This window comes from Bidens hawaiensis, unplaced genomic scaffold (assembly GCF_021521415.1).
Source record: "Bidens hawaiensis isolate Kalapana, Puna unplaced genomic scaffold, B.hawaiensis_p1.1 tig00000657_1, whole genome shotgun sequence".
NCBI classification, from domain to species: Eukaryota; Viridiplantae; Streptophyta; class Magnoliopsida; order Asterales; family Asteraceae; genus Bidens; species Bidens hawaiensis.
This window is the reverse complement of record NW_027491039.1, coordinates 886,684-911,515: the sequence shown is the minus strand read 5'-3', so window position 1 is coordinate 911,515 and position 24,832 is coordinate 886,684. Positions and strand designations below refer to the sequence as shown.

General features: G+C 36.8%; 1 protein-coding gene across 1 annotated transcript; it reads left to right on the top strand.

The window, feature by feature from the left end:
* The first annotated feature begins 92 nt into the window (after positions 1–92).
* Positions 93–9,844, top strand: LOC143530426 (alanine--tRNA ligase, chloroplastic/mitochondrial-like). The gene is made up of 11 exons (XM_077025973.1): positions 93–398; positions 466–644; positions 715–793; positions 1,285–1,419; positions 1,490–1,639; positions 1,714–1,824; positions 1,906–2,805; positions 3,462–3,734; positions 8,406–8,615; positions 8,694–8,851; positions 9,398–9,844. Exons 1-11 carry the CDS (start codon positions 93–95, stop codon positions 9,732–9,734), a joined length of 2,838 nt encoding a protein of 945 aa, XP_076882088.1. The 3' UTR covers positions 9,735–9,844.
* Positions 9,845–24,832: the final 14,988 nt, after the last annotated feature.

The window sequence follows — 24,832 nt, the reverse complement described above, 5'->3', positions numbered from 1 at the left end:
CATGCTCATTTGGCCCCTTTCATTCCTCCACTCGAATTCCTGTTTGTCCTTCCCCAGGTAATTAATTAATTCAGATCAAGTGGAACCTTGGAATGAATATTAATTGGTTTTATAAAGCCACAGCCACAGGCACAGGAGGAGGTTTCAGGAATTACAGACACTCAGTCCTACCAAGTTTAATATCCAAACAACACAGGAGGAGGAGGTGGAGGATCAACAATGCTGCTGCTGCTGAAGATGATCCTACAAGCGGGAATTCTATTCGAAGGCGGTTTCTTGAGTTTTATGCGGCAAGAGGCCACAAGATTCTTCCCGGTTCTTCTCTTGTGCCTGATGATCCTACTGTTTTGCTCACCATTGCGGGCATGCTTCAGTTCAAGCCTATTTTTCTTGGAAAGGTACCTGCCTATTCATTTTCTTTCTCGTAACACCTTGCTTTATTTATTTATTCCAGCGTCTGTGCAGGTGGCCAGCCAAGTACCCTGTGCTACTACTTCGCAAAGGTGTATTCGCACCAATGATATTGAGAACGTGGGTACAACATCTCGACACCATACGTTTTTTGAGATGCTCGGGAATTTTAGCTTTGGTGATTACTTCAAGAAAGATGCGATTAAGTGGGCTTGGGAACTCTCAACCCTAGAGTATGACTGACACTTTCTCATTACATCAAAAATTCTAAATTCAGTTACAAGTATTTTGCTTTTGTTTCAGATTTGGATTGCCTGCAGACAACTTATGGATTAGTGTCTATGAAAAGGATGAAGAAACATATGCAATATGGCATAATGAGGTGAAACATCGCTTTTTATTCAATATAATGTTTGACCACCCAGTTTTGTATAAATGTTTTCAATAGAATGCATATTTTGAACCACACCCATTGCCCAATTTGAGTTGTTTGATCTTTTAGAAAGTCAAACTGGTCAAACAAGGTTAGCTTTAAAGAACTTCTGTCTTACAATTCAGATGCTATTTAATCTATAAAATATCTCATTTTTTTTAAATATTATAGTATTGGTAAAATTACTTATTTTATATCAAATAATGATCCCTTTTGACCTATGTTACAACTAGAATAAGGGTCAACTAGTAAAATAAATGGGCTGAACTGTAATAAGTGTAAACGACTGCTTTTTTAAACACAGTTTATTATTATTATTATTATTATTATTATTATTATCTTTTTTAAGTACAGTTTAGCTAACAGAACTAAGTTGGCTTGAAGAAGACTATAGAGTAAGAAAACGTTAATTATTTGTTACCGTTGTGTGTTTGTTACAGATAGGTGTTCCTGCAGACCGTATAAAGAAGATGGGTGAAGAAGACAACTTTTGGACAAGTGGTGTGGCAGGCCCTTGTGGGCCCTGCTCAGAAATCTACTATGATTTCCATCCGGACAGGGGACACTCAGATGTTGTAAGTTCTAGTCTTGGTTGCAGGTGGTGTTGACCTTTTCATGATGTTGACTTTTAATGTTCATACCTAGGATTTGAATGATGATACGAGGTTTATAGAGTTCTACAATCTTGTCTTCATGCAATTCAACAAAAGAGATGACGGTTCTTTAGAACCTCTCAAACAGAAGAATATAGATACAGGTATGGGCTTAGAACGCATGGCCCGCATCTTGCAAAAGGTATTCGAAAAACTCCTCATGCTGTTAAATTAGCACGCTGGAAGTTGGAACATTAACGGTTTGTTTTTTAACAGGTTCCCAACAACTATGAAACCGATTTGATCTTCCCGATCATCGAGAAAGTGTCGGAATTGGCAAATGTCTCATATGCCCTTGCAGACGATTCTACAAAAACCAAACTTAAAGTACGTACGTTTGTTATTCTAGTGCGTTGTTTCTCCTCCTTTGATGAAACATTTGATGAGTTTGGTAACTTAATTAATTAGATTATCGGTGATCACATGAGGGCGATTGTTTACCTTATATCAGACGGTGTTTTCCCATCAAACATTGGTAGGGGTTATGTGGTTAGACGCCTCATTAGGCGGGCGGTACGCATGGGAAGATTACTCGATGTACGTGGAGATGAAGTTGGCAACCTCGAAGGGGCGTTTTTGCCAATTGTTGCTGAAAAAGTTGTGGATTTGAGTAAAGAAATCGACCCCGAGTTAAAATCAAGAAAATCTCGTATTCTCAAAGAGTTAAAACGAGAAGAGTTACGTTTTGTGGTAACATTAGAAAGAGGCGAGAAGCTTCTAGAAGAAATGTTGGATGATGCTTTAGAAAAAGCAAAAATAAACAACACCGGTCCGTGTTTGTCGGGAAAAGATGCATTTCTTTTGTACGACACGTATGGTTTTCCAGTTGAAATAACTATGGAAGTGGCCGATGAACGTGGGGTTACTATAGACATGAGCGGTTTTAACATCGAAATGGAAAATCAAAGGCGCCAATCACAAGCCGCACATAACATGGTCAAACTCACAGTTGAAAATGGGTCAGAGTTGACCGAGAAAATTCCTGACACTGAGTTTATCGGTTACGATACCCTTTATTCTAAAGCAGTGATTAAGGGTCTTCTGTTGAGTGGGAAACCGGTTGTGGAGGTTTCGCAAGGAAATGAAGTTGAAGTTTTATTGGATCGTACGCCTTTTTATGCTGAATCAGGTGGTCAAATTGGAGACCGTGGAGTACTAAAGGTCAACGGTAGCGTTATAGAGATAGGTGATGTGCAAAAGTCGTTAGGAAACATATTTGTACATAAAGGCGTGATTAAAGAAGGAAGTGCTGCAGTTGGTAAAGAAGTTGAAGCTGCAGTCGATGCAAAACTAAGGCAGCGGGCAAAGGTAACTATTATAATTAGAGTAACTTACACGGAATACAGATGCCCATGTGGTTTAGGTAAAATTTTAAATTTTGTCCCTAATGTGTAAAAATTGCATGGCTTTTGTCTTTCATAAATTGCCCCAACCCCTGATGCTTATTATTATTGCTATTACTATTCTAATGCTTATTATTATTGCTATTACTACTACTACTCATGCTGCTGTGAGTTAAAAACATAGCATAATAGTGGTAGTAGTAGTAGTAGTAGTAATAATAATAATATTAATAATATAATGTGCGAGAAAATAAATTAATCAACGAAAATGAATGAACACATTACTGATGTGTATAAATAATAATACTAATAACAGTAATAGTACTAATAATAACAAAAATAATAATAGCAATAATAAGAAATATAAGGGGTTAAACTGTATATTTAAAAGATTGAAATATTAGCGGCTTAAAAATGTAACTTTTGAAAAGGGCATAATAGTCATTTTACCTAACCCAAGGACCGTTTATGAAAGAGTAAAGGGAAGGTAACTTTTAAACATTAGGGACGTAATCCAAAATGTGGCCTAAAAACCACAGGACCATCCATGTAAAACTCTCATAGTTATTTATCTTGAGTAATTATAATTATTTAAATTGTTTGAAAACAAATATGTTTAAGGTTCATCATACGGCTACTCATTTGTTACAAGCGGCACTGAAGAAAGTTATAGGACAAGAGACATCACAAGCTGGTTCATTGGTGGCATTTGAACGACTAAGATTTGATTTCAACTTCCATCGACAGCTTCTTGATCATGAGTTGACAAGAATTGAAGATTTAATCAATGAATGGATTGGAGATGCAACTCCTCTCCAAACTGAAGTAATGCCTATTGCTGATGCTAAAAGTGCCGGGGCAATAGCAATGTTTGGAGAAAAATATGGCGAAGAGGTATGTTTTAGAAAAATATCTTAAATTATTTAGAGTTTATTACAAATTACATCATCTATGTGATTCCGTCCTTTAACTTCAATAAGTGCACTAAACGTCTTGAAGTTCATATATTGTTGCACTTTTCGTCCTTTTCACTAACTAGCGTTAACTTTAATGAAAAGTGTGATAACACATTATAAGCTGTAGGGGCATTCATTGTACTTGTTGAGGTTTTGACCCTAAACATAAAAGATGTAACTTCTAATGTGCTCATTTTTTAATAATGGAATAATTCTTTTCTCCCTCAAAACTTGGTATAATAATATCATACATACCACATATAGAATCCTAATATCGAATATGCCCTTTTTTCAAAATTTATACCCCTTAAAACTGTTGGACCAAATGGAACAAACAATCGAATCAAACAATCGAGCACAAGATATTGGGGTGACAACGAGACTCTTTTCATATAATCGAACAAACTTAACGAATGAACTTAACAAACTTACGTGGAGAAGAGACTCATTGGCACACAAAAAACAATAACCTAGACCCCAATTTATAGATCTACTTAACCTGCTCTCCAAGACGATTATTAAACTTTCTCTCCAAGAGAAAAACTTTCCTAAACCTATTACAATTCAATTAATTAAAATAAACATAACAAAATAATCCATTAACTTTAAATATTAATAATTCAATATTAACCTTCATTAACCTTATTGAATACCCAATAGCACTCTCAACATTGGTTCATTTTTAACCTTTCTTTTAAGTTGTTTGTAACAAACCTGTTTTACAGGTTCTTAACATTTATAGTTTAAACCATCCACATTGATCTCAGATACAACTTCATTCTTCTCGTTTCTCTTTCTAACTTTTCTTTTGTTTCTTTGCTCATAACATGTAGATGGGTTATTTCATTCTTTCTTTATCAGACCCTTCTGTTGGGCCTTTCATTATGAAAATTCAATTCTTCTAAACCTTTCATTTGATTCTGACTTTTCATCACTCATTTAGTACCATATCCTTTATCTCATCATCATCATCATCATCATCAGTAGAAGATTTCTTGCTTTGCTTCTGCTCACTCATTGGTGGAGCCAGGAATTTTTCTTATGAGTTCGGGATTTTTCGGTACTCGATTTTTTTCCGGGGTCAGTTTTTGAGCCCGGATGGGTCGTATCGGTCCGGTCATTCAGTTAAATAAATAAAATGCAATATCACCATCATAACAAAAGTATATCTTCAACATTCAATAAAAATACAAAGTTATATTAAACAAAAAAAATATTACATATTATAATTGTTCCCTACGCATTTTCATGTTTAAAAAACGATTCATAACATCTTTAATCGTTACTTTAAAAAAGAATTCATTTTCAATATAACAAATGCAGGCATCCTTTATATAATTGTCACCCATCCGATTACACAAACTTATCTTCACATGCTTCATTGATACTCTTAACACTTGCCGTTGTGCAAATCCTTCTTTTGGTTTTTTATTTAATTTTTATTTAGGAATTATATTTAAGAAATTGGGTTGGGCTTATTAACCCATTTGATTAATAATTTTGGGCTTTTGTTATAATATATACATGGGTTATTATTGGTCCATTTGTAATGATTGTTAGTAATTTTATAGTTTTTTTAAAATCCTTTTATAATTTATAAAAATATATTCATGACTAAAAAAATTTAACTGAATTTTTCATAATCAGGGGTTCAAATATCTTTCTAAAATGATACTGGTTCGCTCGCTGGAAAAGAACAGGTTTGCTCATTAATACGTAGCTATAAGTTATATATAAAATGGAAAAAGACCGGGTTCGGCCGAACCCGGTGCTAAGTATGTCGCTCCGCCACAGTGCTCACTTATCTTAACATTTTTCTCATCTTCAAGGTTGTTTGAGTTGGAAGATTCACCATCTTCTCTTTTTTTTCTGAAGAATCTCTTTTCTTTTTCTTCACTTTCTAAAAGAGTTTGCAAAGCTTCTTCTTTCTCTGCAGCTTCATGAGCTTCCTTGTTCCATGCTTGTTCTTCTTGAACAATCATATCCAATCTTTCTTTCTCAACGATCTCATCCAATCTTTCTTTCTCAGCGGCTTCTTGAGCTGCTTTTTCATCTTCTTTCTTTCGTACATAATCAATTTCAAGAAATCGAATCTTCAAAGCACACCATACTTCCTTAGCATTCATGAATATGCCAATTTGTACCACGATGTCTTCCGGTAGGGTTTGACATATGTACCCCAATGTTGGGTACATCTTTCTTTCATCTACAGCTAACGACTACTGTAGGTTCAATAGCATCCTAAAGGCCATAATCTTTCAGAAATCCCTCCATCTTGGTCGACCATGCTTTGTAGTCGATTTCGTCAATACTGAAAGTTCCCTAATCACCATCATGTCTTTCCTATCTTTACTTTCTTTTCTGGTTTGCTCTTTCAGTTGGAATTGATTCTCGATCCCGAAACCAATCTCCAACAAATAACTAAACACCACAAACTCTTCTCTTTCTTCACGAACGAACCCAAACGAGATCTGATTTTCTTATTTAAAAGTTTGCCAAAAATTAAAACCTACTTATTTGGGTTTTTTTTTCTTGATTGTTGCAAACTCCAAAGTCCTAATGTGATTGCAATATAAAATCCAACAATAAAGTGTTTTGATGTTGGCAGCTTGTGATTCGTTGGAGACCCACAAATAATTTGATTGCAAAATCCAAAATCGAAAAACAAATTCCTCAGATCAAAACTTTGTACCGAAAATCACAAAAGAGGAAAATATTACTATCGATCTCTATGCCGCCAATCACCGCACACCGCCAATTACGAACAGAACTAGAACCAGTTTGAACGAGAGATGGAATGAGCTTAACCGCTCTGATAACAATTAAAACTTGCATTAGGATGTGAGAGTCTACACAACATTAGGATGTGAGAGTTTAGAGTGTAAGAGCATTTGCATCCTATCCTTCATTTTTTGTGTGTGGAGTTTTTATAATATAGGGAGTGGTTTCGGGTGTTGTGAGTGGAGAAGTGAGAAAATATAATGATTTTTCTGTACACCCTATAAATTTTTTAATGTATTTTTTTCTGTACACCCGATAAAGGTATAAAAAATATTATTTAATTGAAACAGAGAGAAAAGTTGTGATTTTTAGTGTAATTAAAGGTTTGGAGATGGAAGAGATGCGAATGCTCTAAGAAAGAAAATGGTACCGAGGAAACCGGGCCCTTGGGGTCGACACGAAGAACCTAAATACTATAATTCAGTCGGTGCGGCAGAGAATCTGATCCTCACTTGAAGAAATAAAAGAAAAGAAACATAAAACAAAGAACAATAATAATAAAAAAAAACTAGTCTACATTTCGGTTCTTGACTTATAGGTCCAGAATTCTGCTAAAAATCCACTATCTTTTTGCCAGAAAAATAATCCATATTCTTCAATTTAGTGATCTCATAGTTTTTCAAAAGGGTGTGGTGGAGGACCATAGCGTGACAATGGTGCGGCGACGACGACGCACTGTTGGACCCCTGACACTAAGGTTAGGTTAACTTGTCATTAGCTCGGTCCATGGCTTCCCGATTCAGTTCATTATCCCCGGAAGGATAGACACAATCGGTGTCAATGAAAAAAGAAAAAAAAAAGAAACAATGGACACCCCACAACCGTGGCCGTGCGGCGGTTTGTCAAACCAAAGGCCGGTGATTCTAATCAAGCGACATTCTTCGGTGCCAGCGGACTGTGGTATGGCAAAAACAAGCGGACAACTGGCGACCGTGGTCGTGTGGCAGTGTGTCAAACCGAAGGCGTATGACCATGGTCAGGTAGCGTTCTTCGGTGGATGCTGGCTGTGGTCCAGCAAGAACAAAAAAAAGAACTAAGATAAGGAAGATGGGATACCATATCTAGAATGAGAGGGACATAAAACCGACGAGAAAAGTAACGAAAATCCAAGCAAACGGGTTTTGTGGGGATTGAGATTCCGAGCCCACCAGAAAAATAATCAGACCGAAACCCGCCGAACATGCCCTCATGCTCCAGTCAAAGGCGGTATCTTAAATTCGTAGATTAAGAGATGAGATCCTTAGATTTCAAAAGAAAACGATTGAAACGCCGATTTGCTTAACAGAGCCGGTGACAATGAGAAACCAAGAATCCGATTTGCTGAACGTGAATGATGATGTAAAGTCTGCTCTGCTGCAAATAATTCGTTCAATTTTCTATGGCGGCAAGAATGAATAGAATAGCAAATAATTTGTTCCAATTGATTTCTCCAATGGGGCGAGAACAGGTAATAGGAATAGTGGCCGAAATCTTGAACCGAGACCAGGTCTTTATTAGAACTGGAAATAAAGAAAAAAACGGGAAAAAGGAAAACTAAAGAAAATGAGCAAGAATGGACAGGGCGGTGGGGTTTGAATGCAGTGGTGAGGTGGTGACGGCTAGGGTTTATTTGTGAGTGGGGCGGTGTAAGTGGTAGAGAGCTTCGGGTGGCTCTGATACCATTTAAGATGGTAAACACTAGATTGAATTCATTCCATTCAATACAGTTACAATATATAGAGTTAAACCGAGCCAGTGGGCTCGACACTAAAACCGGAAATACTATATTCCAATAGTATTTATTTAGTTCTCGTATATAATTATTTCTTTTACAATTTATGTTTTTTAGGTACGTGTTGTCAATGTTCCGGGTGTATCAATGGAACTTTGTGGTGGCACACATGTTAGCAATACTTCAGAGATTCGCGGATTTAAGATAATTTCAGAACAAGGAATTTCCTCGGGCGTAAGACGTATAGAAGCCGTTGCTGGTGACCCTTTTATCGAATACGTTAGTGATCGCGATAACTACATGAAGCAGCTTTGCTCCACGCTTAAAGTAATTATATAATACATGATATGTAATTATACAAATGTATTTTAATTCAAAATTTGTAATCAATCTTCTGTTGTACAGGTAAAAGCAGAAGAAGTACCCGCAAGGGTAGGAGCAATTATGGAAGAATTAAGATTGGTAAAAACTGAAGTTTCAGCCGCACGCGCAAAAACAGCTGTTTATAGAGCGTCAGTGCTTGCAAACAACTCATTTCTTGTTGGGACTTCAACGCAAATCAGGTTTCTCGATTTTGACTTCTTGAACTAGACCTGTAAACAAACCGAACAAACACGAACGGGGACATGTTCCTTCATTATTAACCTACACACAAACAATTATTTTGTTCATGTTCATTCGCTAATAAAACATACATTTTTGTGTTCGTTCTGTTCATTCCTTAAAAATCTAAACCAACAGTTCATGATAGCGAACGCATGTGAACAAAGATGAATCAGCACAACGAAATATATATATATATATATATATATATATATATATATGAAGTTTTCTGTTATTAGTTAAACGAACGTAAATGAACGAACGAAACATGTATTCATGTTCGTTTGTTCAATAAAATGAACAATTTTCTTTTTGTTCATGTTCGTTCGTTTTATTAATAAACGAACTTCCCTCCAAACGGTTCACTGGATGTTCGGTTCACTTACATAGTTCAAACCCATAAAGTTAGATTATTATAAATCAAATCTTGATTAACTTAGATTATTATAGATTCCAATATCTTTATTAATTATTTGCTAACTGAAAAAGAACCGTGTTTTCATTAGGGTGCTCGTTGAATTTATGGACGATACTGATGCCGATTCACTTAAAAGCGCTGCTGAATATCTTGTTGATGTTTTAAAAGATCCAGCTGCAATAATGTTGGGGTCGTGTCCGGGTGAAGATAAAGTGAGTTTAGTTGCTGCATTTAGTCCTTTGGTAGTTGGTATGGGGATCCAGGCGGGGAAATTCATAGGGCCGATAGCAAAAATGTGTGGAGGAGGTGGCGGCGGCCGCCCAAACTTTGCTCAGGCGGGTGGACGGAAACCGGAGAAATTGTCAAGTGCGCTGGAGAAAGCGAAAACTGATCTTGTTTCGCTTTTATCTGAGAAAGCAAGCTAGTTATACCAAGTGTCTTTCTCATTGCCCTTCAAATTTTGAAAAGGGGATACGAACTTTACAGTTGTGAAAGCATGCATATTGTACTGTCTGCTACTCATAAAATGCAAGAAAATTAGCGTTTATAAAAGGCTTCATTCATGTTTGGCATTTTATGTATTCAGTTCAGGTAAATAGTTTTATGTATTGTAAAAGTAAATAGGAAAGTACGGGAAACTCTTGATATATACTAGTGAAGAAACAAGAAACCTAGAGAAATTAAATGGGCTTAAGATAACTAAACCTAAAATCACTATATTAAATAACTATATTTCCCCCCTTCTCAACTAGGGACACAAACGTTTACACACACACAAGAAATATAACCAATCACCGCATCCTCACACTTATTATTTGTTAGTCAAGCAACCTTTCATATCAAACAACCTCTCATGTAACACATTTACCTTATGGAAATAGCTTGTGCTCCCAAATTCATATTAACAAATAGTCTACAGGCAATCAACAAGTTATCTTTTACAACCTATAATAGTATCAGCGTAAAATTGCTCTCAAACACCTGTAGAAATAACTTATGCTCACAAATTCATATTAGTGACTAAAAATCCTAGCCATCTATCGTCCATCGCTGCTATCTAAGCCCTTGCAACAAAAACATGGTATTTATAACCAAATGTATCATCCTTGCCTCTCATAACAGGCATTGGAAATCCCAATTTTGGCCACATGCCACTTCTCACCAAATTTGCCGGCCGTCCTAAGACAATATCCAATTTTACATCGCCATATGTACACAACATTTATTTATTTAACAGTAATTATTAGGCACGTAAAAGAACCAAACGTTCATGAAATGTTCCGTTGGAAGTTGGTTTACTAAATAAACGAACAAACATGAACAATTTTTTCCAGATAATTAAACGAATGAATATAAACACAAGTTTTATTAGTTCATCTATGTTGGTGAACGTCCATTTATTTTTGTTCGATTAAATTTCAATAAACACAAAAGTAGTAATTATTATATATATTATTTTACAACTTTCTCCTCACACTCATAATCACTATTCATTTTATTTCGCTTCATTTTATTGAACAATTAGCTTGGTTTGTTGTACAGTTTTGATTACCTTGATTATGATACACGTGTGTTGGATCTACTACACGTGCTTCCCTGTCAGTTCAACTATTCTCTCCTTTCACTTCATTCATACATATTCCTCTCTAATTTCATCTTTCAGGTCTACTACCATCACCGGTGCCACAATTGGCCGTTTCTCTCTCTTTTATCCTTCAAATCTATCGCCACCGGTTCCATGATCAGCCGTCAAATCCACCACCACCGGTTACTGATTTTAGGTATTATGTTATTTCCTTGAGTAACGTAGGCGGTGGAGATTTTAGCCTAAGTGGTGGTTTCATGGAACCAAAAAATTACATAGGCCACGACGTTGGCAATGTGCCATGCCTCTGGCTCTGATTTAAACTGTTGTCGGGTTTCATTTTGCAACCCTTGGCGACGGCATCGTCGGAGACTGGCGCCTGTCGACCACCGGCCGTTTCCATGGTTGCAGTAGATCTGTTGAACGATGCGTTCTTTGTTCAATATGTTTCACTTTGATTGTGATATGGGTTATGATGATGAGGTTGGATTCATATGAACCTCCAATTGAGCAACGAGCCGTTACCGGAGACGGTGGGGTCCGGTGGCCGGTAATGTGTTCACAGCGTCGGTGTTGAGCCAAAATGGGTGTCTTATAATTTCTGAAATTATTAATCTTTAGGTAATACTCATCTGGAATTTATGAAAACTTGAGAACATCACCCTTACATGTGTTCAGAAGTGCATTTGCAGAAATATTAAACATTTAGAGACAATGAAGAAATGTTTGAGGCACCGTCTCTTATTTTCAGGACTTTTAACTTTAATACCTTTGTTGAAATATTTTTTCACTGTGTTCAAAGCTGGCGATATGATAATGGTAAAGGTGACACATTTGCACTGTATTCCTTGCTTTGTAAACATACTAGAGTGGGTTCATTGCCTATATGTTAATTAGCTGATGAAGAAATGTCAAGCTATTAAAATGATGCACCTAACTTACCCTTGAATTCTTTTAGGTCAAGACTAAAACCTATTGTTCACAGTTTGATTTCCAATCGCTTGTGACAGTAGTGGTGGCTTTCCATCTAGGCTATGATGATACTCCCACATTTGGCGTGGCAATCTATGTCGCAGCCATAGTAGAGATCTGAGCCACGATAGGTTCAGTGTGGTTATAGTTTTGTTATGTGTTTTTCTTTTGCGTTTGTGTTTCGAGCGGTTCGGGTTAGCTTTTCTTACACGTTCGTCGGATCTTCCTAGAAACATTTACGTTTTTTTTTCTTTCGCTTACCCGCGCAACTCGCGGGTTCTAATTACTAGTAATTATATAAATATTAACATAACAAGGGGGCGTTTAAATCATGTATACACCTCGTTATTTTGTATTGAAAAACAACAATAATTGTGATTGTCCACTAGAGTTTATATTAGTGAATGCTAACTTATGTACATCTGTTCAAATATGTTCGTTTAAGTTTATTTGGTTATGTTGTTTATGTCGTGAACTGTTCGTTTATGTCTCAAAGGAAATAACTCGAAGATGCTCACTTCCTTTATAAAGAAAAAATACAAAAAAATTTATTCGATTATATGTTCGTGCTCACTAAAAGTTAGAAGAAAGAACACAAACATGAACATGACCGATTCTTGTTAATTTGGTTCTATTTCTAAACAATTATAAATATAAAAAATGAAACAGATCTGATTCTATTCTTGTTTTAACGAGACATAGTTTTTTAAAAAAGAATTGAAAATTGAACAAAGAACCACAATGTAGGGGGTGTTTGGGATTCCTAATTTTACCTTCTTAAAAGTCTTTTTAAGGTTGCAAAAGTCGTTAGGTAAATCCTAGGTGGTCATATGGGGAGTTGGTTGTACTCGAGGAGTACTCAGACATGGCAAATATAAAGGCAATTAATTTTTAGATATTATATATATGTCAAATATCATAAGTTTACTATTTATTTAGGGATTTTTACATATATTTTTTTAAACCTTTGAAATTAAATATTTCCCCAAAATACAAGTTTTTAATGCACAATGTACAATGCTCTTTATGCATGGTTTGGGGAAATATGTAATTTCAAAGTTTAGGAAGGGGAAATATGTAAATGCCCCTATTATTTAAGTTAGTGCATGATTTGTGTCCGTAGCTGATCGAATAGGCTAGGGGTAGTTTATTCTTTATGTTTAATGTAAAATGGTTCATTCACTAAGCATGTTTAGCGAATGAGGTCCATTTGTTAGACTAGCTACTCATTCGTTATTTAAGGATGCCCATTCTAGCGAATGAGAGCTCATTCGTTAACGGGATCACTCATTTGTTAGTGATGTTTAATGAATGAGCCTAGGTCTATAAATAGGCAGATCCTGTTCATTTAGCATAGAGATCCGTGTTTTATTTATTCCTAATGTAATGTTACCAGGCCAGATTCTCTCCATACTTAATGTATTCATCCTTAATGTATCAATAAAGTATCAATCAAGCTTTAACATATATCGTCTTATTTATGAATTGACGTATCCTATTGCGACTAGATCTTGGCTCGAATAACGTATTCTCAACTGGTATCAGAGTAAACAGTTGCTCGTGATACATCAGTTCATGTTCTTCGTGTTTTGGTTACCATTTGATCGATTTGGGATCAAATAAGTGGATGATTGATGAAGTTAATGTATTATTCATGGTCCTGGATCAAATCTGAAGCTTTGTTATCAATCTGGTGGCTGATTATGATGATTTAAACCGGATTTTGATAATGTCCGACATTGATGACTTTGAAAAGAGCTTGACATATGGTGGATAATTTATGAAATTGATGCGTGATTTGAGTTTGTTGATGAAATCCGAAGCTTCCTGTAGATTTTGGTGGATTAATATGGTGATTTTAGTTAAAATTGACGATTTTCGCCATTGACAGCCATGGATGAGATTGATTATGAGTTTTCCGGCGAGAGAACCGTTTTTCCGGCAGTCGTAACTGATTTTTCAGGCAAAACGCGCTTTCCCGGTGCTACCGTAACCGCATCAACAACTCATTCATTAATTTAATGTTGCTCATTCGTTAAGGTTCTTAACGTATGAGTTCTTTCGTTAACGGGTTTAACGAATGTGAATTTTTTAACGAATGAGGTCTCATTCGTTTACTTGTTACATTGCCGGGGTCATTCGTTATGGAGTCATGCTCATTTGTTAATTTTTTTTTCTGACATTCGTCAGTTTGATAACGAATGAGGACTTTTCAAGCAAATGAATGAGGACTTGTTTAACGTATGAGGTTAAAAAATAGTATTTTTGGAAAATTTTATTAATCAAAATTTGTCTGGGATATTCTAAATATGCGGGACATTCTTCTTGAAAATATTGGCGATATATTTTTCGGCCGACATTTCACGCGTATCTACTGGCCAAGGGGGAGAACCCGATTAAATTAAAGAGAATTTTATTGAAGATTTTTTCAAAACATTGTCGAATTTGTCAAGAAAAGGGGGAGATAAAAATTTCAAGTATTTATTTGATTGGCATCTTCCTACGATTTATTTGATATGTATCTTCCTACGTTTTTGCAAGGGTTTCTTGAAAATTACTGCAATTCAGGTGGTAATACATGATTACAAAGCTACGTTTGACTGAGTTCAAGACGGCAATTGTTCTTCGATTTTTTATTGATTTGCTCGAGATTGAAATCTGACTATGTGGGATACGAGTGTATTATGCATATTAATATATCACTATATGTTTACTTCTTTCTGAAGGACTTTGATCCTGACAATGTTGGCTACGAGTATTCGGCGGAGTACTTCTGTTGAAGGGTACATTTCTTGAATGGGTTGATCTAGTTGGGGAATATACGAGTCTTGCCATTGGATTGAAGAATCTGATCGTTCAGGATTGATTAATAGAGGTTGGAACTCTGTATCATATGCCCAAAACAGTAGAGCATCCAAGCAAATGGGATATAGAAGAGATTCAAAGAGTGATATTTTGTGATAGACGTTATCAAGAAAGGGAAAACCGAAGTTAAAGATGTTGAATGATCGGGTTGTTTATGAAGATGAGTGACGAGATCAAATATAAAGATATGTTTGTTTTACCAGTGTTGTAAGACCTCGAAACCTGGGAGTCCTACAGTTGGTTATCATACCCAAAATTTTCAAAAATAAAAGTCAAACGAGTTCAATTTATAAAAAAAAACCCAGTCAAGTGTGACATGCAGCGGAAAAATAAACAAGTACCAAATCCCAAAACCGAGAAATTATGCCCAATTTCAAATCCGAATCAAATACTAAGGAAAACATTTGTTTTATTAATGTTTTCAACTAGATATGCCTTCAACCATTCGGGTAGTCTCGAGCACGTCTAACCGGTAACTCCGAGCTTCTCAACCTGAAAATTAATCTAACATACACACAAAGTCAGCTTAAGCTGAGTAAGTTTATGTTTTTATAAAAAACATTTATAGATCAGTTTAAAATTTATAAATATAAAAATAGTGGAGGAATTCATAAGTAAATAAGATAAAATTTTAGAGAAAATAATAAATAAATAAATAATTTTCCTCGGTCAAACACACAACACGGGCCTCCCCACCACGAGTCAAGACTCGAGTAATATATTTGACCCGGTCACAGTAAGAGATAAGCGCGTAACACGAGCCTCCCCACCACGAGTTAAACTCGAGTAATATATTTGACTCGGTCACGGTTTAACGAAACCTAAACGCGTAATACGGGCCTCCCCACCACGAGTCAAGACTCGAGTAATATATTTGACCTGATCACGGTAAAACATAAATGCGTAACACGAGCCTCCCCACCACGAGTCAAACTCGAGTAATATATTTGACTCGGTCACGGTTTAACAAAAGCTAAACACATAATACGGGCCTCCCCACCACGAGTATTTGACCCGATTACGGTTTAGCAAAACGGCGGGCCTCGTCACCACGAGTCACGAGACACGAAGTCAAGGACTCGAGTAATATATTTGACCTGCCCTAACATAAACATGCGAAACGGGCCTCCTCACCACGAGTCAAACTCGAGTAATATATTTGAACCGGTCACAGTTTATCAAAAACACGCACATCAATAGACACGCCTATATACATCTTAGGCAATCAATCAGCTAAATAACATCATTAAGCATAGCCTTTAGTATATAATTTCGGAAACATATAATTATAGGCGAGTCTATTATTATCGTCAAACATAGGCTATCAATAATATATGGTTTCTAAGAATATGTAATTATAAACGAGTCTGATAATGTCCTCCAGTATAGACTATCAATTATAGTTAGTTTTCAGAAATAGATACTTATAAACGAGTCCACTAATGTCCTCAAGTGTAGACTATCAATAATAAATAGTTCTTAGAAATATATAATTATAAACGAGTCTAATAATGTCCTCGAACATGGACTATCAATAATATAAATCTTAGCCAATCGATCAAACAAACAATATCATCACGTGTAATCCATAAATACTGGATAGTCTAGGAATCAATACCAGGCCTAATAATATCCTCGAGCCTAGACCATAAGCATATATATATATATATATATATATATATATATATATATATATATATATATATATATATATATATAACCCTAAGGAATTTATAACCACAGACGAGTCTAAAATATCCTAAGGCATAGAATATAATTCACACATGGTTTCATAACTATACAAATACATCTAAGACTATGCAATACCATCCAAACAGTTTAAACGAGTAAAATTGGGTAAAATTGTAATAGGGTGTGTATGCTAGCCCAAAACGTAAAAAGGTAAAAATGGGCATCATGAAACTCACCTGACACAAGTCACACAAGTACCAACGAGCTAGAGAATCTCTGAGCAGTCCCACAAATTAAAAGCCTGTTGAGTTACACACAACAATTGCTAACTAACCCGAACCGACTCGCTTATTCTACGGGACGTCCTAACATAATTTAATTGGCACGAAACCTCACTGATGATAATATCATTTACATCAGCCCCCGATGCCTTTAAATTACAACAATACCCTCAAATAAAACCGGGGGTAAAAGGGTTTACAAACTACACCTGGTTTACGTTAATTGTGTTGAATTCGCGCGTTATCACGCTGTTTAAGCAATTACCAACCAAATCAGGTCTGTTTAGATAAAATATGGTATTATTACATCCAATAAGTCCCCATGACACTACACGAGCTGAACGGGTCGGCAATCCCCTTGTACAACGCACGAATTACCGTTTAAGCGAGAATTCGCGTTCTACCGAACCGTTTGAGCAATTACCAACCAACTCAGCCCTGTATAGATAAAATATCACATTATTACAGAAAATAAGTCCACACAACATTACACGAGTTGAACGGGTCGGCAATCCCCTTGTACAACGAACGAATTATCGTTTAAGCAAGAATTCGCGTTCTACCGAACCGTTTGAGCAATCACCAACCAATGCAGCCCTGTTTAATTAAAATGTAATGTTTCAACAACCCGTTAATCATACAATACACAAACTGATTTGGTTTTTAATCCCCTCAAACAACACGCGGAACACAACAAAACAATTTACACGACCGAAATCCTAATTTCTGATCTATTAACGATTGACCCGTCAAATCAATTCCATTGGCGAAGATATTTTAGTATGAAGTATGTGACATACCTAGGAAGCTATTAGAACAAAACCCTTGGCAAAAAAATCCCCGGAAATAACTTAATTGGGCAGCCACCGATTTTAAGATAAACCGAAAGAATCGATTGATAACGAGTCTAATATGCAAATTTTAGCATACAAAGATGTATTTTATTACATTAGAAAATCATAGATATAAATTATGAAATTTGTATCAGAGTTGCATAAATGTCTTAGATTTCTAAAAGTATTTTTGTTATATTTTTCAGTGCATACAAAAATCATAAAAATTCACCCAACACAAAAAGGTACGTGCAGCTATTTCAGTGCGCAACAAAAGGGTTTTATTTGTTTAAAAATTAATACCAAACCAAATTAAACGATTCCAATTAGGTTGGAACTCTAACTCAAAATGTGAAGTTTCAGAACCAACCAATTTGGACATGTCAGAAAAGAGCTATGATGTCGGGAAGACAGACCAGAATTTGACTCCCCGCATCAGCTTTGACACATGTTTTTATAAAATCGTAAAAACCATTCAAATCTCATCCAAAAATGAAAAATTATACCTTTCTGGAAAGTAGACTCAAATTAGAACATCATGGAAACAAGAGTCGATGAAAAACAATCAATTATCATCGTGTTACAGACCAAACAATAAATGAGTACGAATCTGTCAGCAAACTGTTATCATCAAAACTCAATCCCTAACATATTTATGATATCTTTAGGGTCTAATAAACGGTTTAATGATGAAAAAGAAGTTCCTAGGGATAGAACAAACCTGGAAGTAGATGGATAGCACAAGGAATTGACTGGAATGATGACAAAATCGATGGGGGCTGCTCTAAAAACTTTCGATCACTAGCAATGGAAGTGGCGGCCAAGGTTAAATCAATTTAGGAAAAATTACAATTCAAGTCCTCTAATTTGCAAAAGTGCTAACTTTTTCCCAAATCTAATTAAATGAACTTTTAAGAAATATCACCAGGCCCCTCAACAAGAAAGATTAAAACCCGCCTAATATACAAACTTCTTCTTTAGACACTTATGCCAATTAACGAAAATTTCCGGGTGTTACAAGTGCTGACGGATAGCTAATGACTTGTTGCTGATTGTTAAAAGATTGACCCATATCATATGTCAGTTGGATGATCGGGATGATCACCTGGAGCTGCTTACTTGAGCGGGAGATCTAATATGAGAAGCTACCAGTTATTGGTAGACAGACCAGAATTTGACTCCCCGCATCAGCTTTGACACATGTTTTTATAAAATCGTAAAAACCATTCAAATCTCATCCAAAAATTAAAAATTATACATTTCTGGAAAGTAGACTCAAATTAGAACATCATGGAAACAAGAGTCGATGAAAAACAATCAATTATCATCGTGTTACAGACCAAACAATAAATGAGTACGAATCTGTCAGCAAACTGTTATCATCAAAACTCAATCCCTAACATATTTATGATATCTTTAGGGTCTAATAAACGGTTTAATTATGAAAAAGAAGTTCCTAGGGATAGAACAAACCTGGAAGTAGATGGATAGCACAAGGAATTGGCTGGAATGATGACAAAATTGATGGGGGCTGCTCTAAAAACTTTCGATCACTAGCAATGGAAGTGGCGGCCAAGGTTAAATCAATTTAGGAAAAATTACAATTCAAGTCCTCTAATTTGCAAAAGTGCTAACTTTTTCCCAAATCTAATTAAATGAACTTTTAAGAAATATCACCAGGCCCCTCAACAAGAAAGATTAAAACCCGCCTAATATACAAACTTCTTCTTTAGACACTTATGCCAATTAACGAAAATTTCCGGGTGTTACAAGTGCTGACGGATAGCTAATGACTTGTTGCTGATTGTTAAAAGATTGACCCATATCATATGTCAGTTGGATGATCGGGATGATCACCTGGAGCTGCTTACTTGAGCGGGAGATCTAATATGAGAAGCTACCAGTTATTGGTTTACGTACAAGACTTAGAGATTTGTCTGTCTACACAAGCCCGAGAATCATCAGTCAAGGGGGAATTTGTTAATGTAATCGTGATTGATGATGTCACACCCCAACCTAAGGCGGAAATGCCGGGGCGTGAGCTGATTGTTCACAGCTCTAAGATACTGTCATAAATAAAATATAACAATATCTATTAAGTTAATTATTTCCAAATACAGTGCATAAATATTCAAAATACAAAAAAGTAATTTAATAAAGGTAATCCAATCGAGATTTAAATAATAATTGTCTTCATTAAAGCCCTAAGGTCTTTCTAAGTGTCTATACTTCAAGCTTCAATTAAATGGCAACCTGTATATGCGTAGAAAATAGAGTTTGTCAGCAACACATGTTGAGTGAGCTTATCACCAGTTTTTGCAATGATGTAATATTAATATAATAAATAAAAGAAGTAAGCAAAACGTAATAAATCGCGGTAAATAAATCAAACCATGAGCAAGTAAGGTGTCAATGAACCATTGCCAAGTTAATCGGGCATTGGTAAATCAACCATGAGCAAGTAACAAGACCGTTTCCAAGCGAATCGACGGTTTAATAGTAATGACCATGCTATAAATGAGAATATGTTAGACCTCTCCAAAATAGAATGCGCACATAAACAAGTAAGCACGTCACAAGTATATTTGATCAATCACAAACAATTACACGTTTGCTATTTTTGAGATATATAGATAATACGAAATACGAATATGTACGCATATGTCCCCAAAACTTTTGATAATCGAGGATAAGGAGATAAGATAGAGGTACAAGATTCTAATAAATTAACCTTGATGAAAGAAACTTTATTCATGGGAGGAAACGCTCAAAATAGTCCAAATTGAAATCATCCAATACCACAATAACTAAAGAGTCGATACAATGCATAATGGAAAAGACAAGATAACACAAGATAGAAATCACGAAGGCAACAAAAGTCTTCAGGGTCTTCAAGAAGCTTCAGTTATGGTTGACTTGATTCATTTGACTTGGAGCACTTGAGGTAGTCGGATCCATAATAACTTGAGCATTCGGTGCAGGTGGATTTGGAATAGCTTGAGTAGGTTGAGCTCGAAGGACGACACTAGTGAGGTTTGAGTGGTGTAAGCTTGGTATACTTGAGCTTGCGGGTACGGGCTTTGATAAATTTGAGCTAAGTAAGAAGGATCTTGATTGATGGGAAGAGCTTGGAGAATGAAAGACTTATGGGTTTGGACTTGATAAGCATTGGTAGTGTAGCAGGGTGTAGTCCTAGTTTGAGCTTGGTGAACATGGATTAATTGAGGGCACATTTTGCGAAGATGACTAGGATCTCCACAATGATAGCAGGTACGGGTATTAGGAACACCGGTTTAAGCATATGGGGTAGTAGTGGTTCTAGGGGTAGGTTGAACAAATCATTGTGGAGTAGCTTGAGTATCGGGTGGTACAGGGCAAGTGTTAGCAAGGTGACCATAACGGTTGCAGTTGGTGCATATGCGACATGGAGATTGAGTCGGGTGATGGTAGTTACAAATAGAGCATAATGGGAAAGGTCCGGTATAGAGTTTCTTGTTAAGAACAATTTGGTTGGAGGGTTGAGGGTTGGTTTGGTTAGAAGCATAGTTTTGGTGGTTGGATTTACGTTTGTGGTGAGAAGGGTTACTATTGTGCGGAGTGGGTTTGGGTTCAGCCTTAGCATCGGTTGAAGATTTGGGTTTGGGTTAGAGTCCTAGCGAGGTAGGGTTCCATCTCTAACAGGGTCATCCGGAAGTGAGGCAGCAAGAGCAATAGCTTCCTTGAGTTCCTCCAAAGGCATACTCGTAGCAATCCCAAGCATAGTAGCATTAATTTCCTTAGTTATTCTAGCAGCCAAACAACGATCATGAGCAGCAATAGAATTTAGGAGTTGCTTGATCAAAGGAAGAGGAAGAAAAGGCGATTTTGGGCGATCAAAGGAGATCTTGGCCGATCCCTTGGATCTTGGTGTTGCTTGGCCGATCTTGATCTTGATCTTGGCTGATTGTTCTTGGCCGATCTTAATCTTGGCTGATCTTGGCTGTTTCTTGGTCGATTAGGGTTGTCTTGATCGATCTTGGCTGATTAAGGTTTGTCTTGATCGATCCTAGGGGGATCTTGGATAATCTTGGCCGATTCCTTGGGTCTTGGTCAATCTTGTTCTTTGTTCTTGTTATTGATCTATTTGCTTGGCCGATCTTGATCTTGATTAGGGTTTTCTTGATCTTGATCCATCTTGATCTTGATTAGGAGTTGCTTGATCTTGATCCATCTTGGCCGATCTTGATTAGGGTTTTCTTGGTTGATCTTGTGCGTTTCTTGGGGAGATCATTGTTGATCTTGGCTGATCTTGATCTTTATTGGCAGATCTTGATTGATTCTTGGGGAGATCTTGGCTGATCTTGGTCAATCTTGATCTTTTTCTTGGTCGATCTTGATCTTTGGTTCTTGCTCTTGATCGTTTCCTTGGATCTTGGTGTTGCTTGGCCGATATTGATCTTGATCTTGGCTGATTGTGCTTGGCTGATCTTGATCTTGATCTTGATTGTTCTTGGCCGATCTTGATCTTGATCTTGGCTGATTGTTCTTGGCTGATTGTTCTTGGCCGATCTTGATTGGGGTTTTCTTGGCTGGTTTTTGGTGTTGCTTGAATCTTGATCTAATCCGTGGTTCTGATTGCTTAGTAGGTTTGTGTTGATCACGGCTATCTGTGATAGTTTAGTTAGATTGATACAATCCTATTAACTGATTAAGGACCTCGTGGTTAATCAAGGTTAGGGTTCTTTCAGCTGTTCGTTGAGTGAGTGACCGATTAGGGTTTGTGAAGTGTTTTCGTTCTTGGGTTTACATGGAGCAGAAGGGTGGTAATGGTTTTGTTGATCGTGTTAAGCAAGGGTTTTCAGCCAATCGGGTAACGAACATTGATGGGGTTCTCCCACGTAGGGGGGCTCTGAAATTTGGTTCGTCGGGAAACCCTAACGCTACGAGTTCGTTTGTTTCGTTTGCTGCAAACACTACATTCAATGCTCCTTTAAATGATGTAATAAACAAAGATGGTGGTTGTTCAGCCGTGGGGAAAAAAGATAGTGGTTGTTCGAATGATAACAAGGTTATTGGTTCAGATTCGTTAAATATTCAACAAGATGGAGGTTTTTCTGCCTTTGTCTCGGACAACAACAAGGCGTTTGGATCTGAATCATTTAATATTCAAAGGGATGTAGGGAAGGAGCAACATATGGAAAATTCGAAGCCTTCGTATATGAGTGTTGTCCAACTTGAAAACAAGACAACTAAGGTAACATTAAGAAAACTAAATGTGGAGTCTACAATGGAAGGAGTTGATGTGGTTATCCCGGTTGAATCTGTCAAGAAAGTTAACGATAGGTTTAATAATACCTTGTTTGGTTATTTTCTGGGTAACAGACTTCCTTTTCCGGTTGTTGAGTATTTTGCTAAGAAAAATTGGAACAAATATGGGCTTACGAGACTTATGATGAATGCGAAAGGGTTTTTCTTTTTCAAGTTTCATACGGAAGCTGGGATGATGCAGCTGATTGAAGATGGTCCTTGGATGATTAGGAATGTCCCCATTATTCTTAATATTTGGACTTTGGAGTCAGATTTGGAAAAGGAGGATATACGGTCTGTTCCGGTTTGGGCCAGATTACAGAATATTCCTCTGGGTGCATTTACTGAGGAGGGTGGTATGCTCGCTTCAAGAATTGGGGATCCGATAAGTATGGATTCTTACACTGCCAATATGTGTAAGGAATCGTGGGGAAGAAGTAGTTTTGCTAGAGTTCAAGTTGAACTTCATGCAAACCAGGACATTAAGAGGAAGCTGGTTGTAGCCGTTCCAGATACGTTGGGGGAGACAAACAAGATATCGGAGATTAAGATTGAATATGATTGGGAGCCCCCCCAGATGTTCCTTATGTGAAGTGTTTGGCCATTCAAACACTCAATGCCCGAAACAAGTTCAGGAGAAAATGTTAAATGAAGAACCAATGAAAGTCAATAATGATGATGGTTTCCAGAGGGTGAAGGGAAAGAAAAAAGTTAATACGCAAGTCAAGAAACATAATCTTGTCTATCGACCGGTTACTAAACCTGTTGTGACACAGCCTGCAAATAAACCACCCTCTCAAAGACAAGACACTAATCATCCAGTGGGTAAACCTGCAGCTTCTAAGGCGGTGGGGGTTGAGTCAAAGGAAATGCATTCTGTCCAAACCCATAACCGGTTTGATAATTTGGTGGACGAACCAGAAAGTGATGAAGATGAGGATGATGTGGAGGAGCTGTTTACGGATGTGGCTAACAGTATGAAAGCGGATATTGGTTCTGAGGGTGCAAGCACACCCGGTGAATTGGGTGCTTAATGGGTACTGTTGCTTCATGGAATATAAGAGGGTTGAACCGCCCTCTTAAACAAAAAGAGGTTCGTAAGGTAATCCAAGTAAATAATATTCAGGTGTGTGCTATTCTTGAGTCTCACGTACAATTAAACGCGGTTTTTGATGTTTGTAAGAAGATTTGTAAAAATTGGGATTGGACCAGCAATGGTAGTGTTTGTGATAAAGGTACTCGGATTATTGTGGGGTGGAATACGGATTTGGTTGATCTTATGGTTATTGATTATTCGAACCAGGTTCTTCACGTTCAGTTAAAGTTTAAGCTGGATATCAAGGTGATGTATGGTTCTTTCGTGTATGCTGAGAATTGTTATTTGAAAAGAAGGGAGTTATGGCATAATCTTGCTGTTCATAAACAATTCACTCGTGGTAAACCGTGGGCTTTACTAGGAGATTTTAATTGTGCTCTTAATTTGGAAGACAGCTTACATGGTTCTTCCAAAATTTCCACTGGGATGCTTGATTTTCGTGATTGTGTTAAGAACATTGAAGTTGAGGATATAAATGGGGTCGGGCTCCAATTCACTTGGAGCAATAAACCGAAAACGGGTATGGGTCTTTTCAAAAAGCTTGATAGGGTGATGGGAAACTCTAAATTCATGGAGATTTTTAATGATTCTTCGGCGGTGTTCCTTCCGTACCGGATTTCAGACCACTCTCCATGTTTATTGAAATTCCCCTCTCTTATTAAAGGTAAGCCTAAACCGTTTAAATTCCCTAATTTTTTGATCGGAAAACCGGGTTATAATGATATTATTGCTAACGGCTGGAAAATTGAGGTGAATGGTTATCACATGTTTCGCGTGGTAAAGAAACTCCAAAACTTAAAACATCAAATCCGTTCTTTGCTGCACCGGCAAGGCAATCTCCACAAGAAAGTTAATGATCTGAGAACCCTTCTGGATGCTTGTCAAACCCGTCTTGACATTGACCCTACTAATT

What these genes read in the sequence shown, in the direction of transcription:
- LOC143530426 (XM_077025973.1), top strand. Translation starts at nt 93, where the DNA reads ATGAATATTAATTGGTTTTATAAAGCCACAGCCACAGGCACAGGAGGA. An exon ending in AACTAAGGCAGCGGGCAAAG is followed by an intron (nt 2,806 to 3,461) that starts GTAACTATTATA and finishes AATATGTTTAAG; the next exon opens with GTTCATCATACGGCTACTCA. An exon ending in AGCTTTGCTCCACGCTTAAA is followed by an intron (nt 8,616 to 8,693) that starts GTAATTATATAA and finishes TCTGTTGTACAG; the next exon opens with GTAAAAGCAGAAGAAGTACC.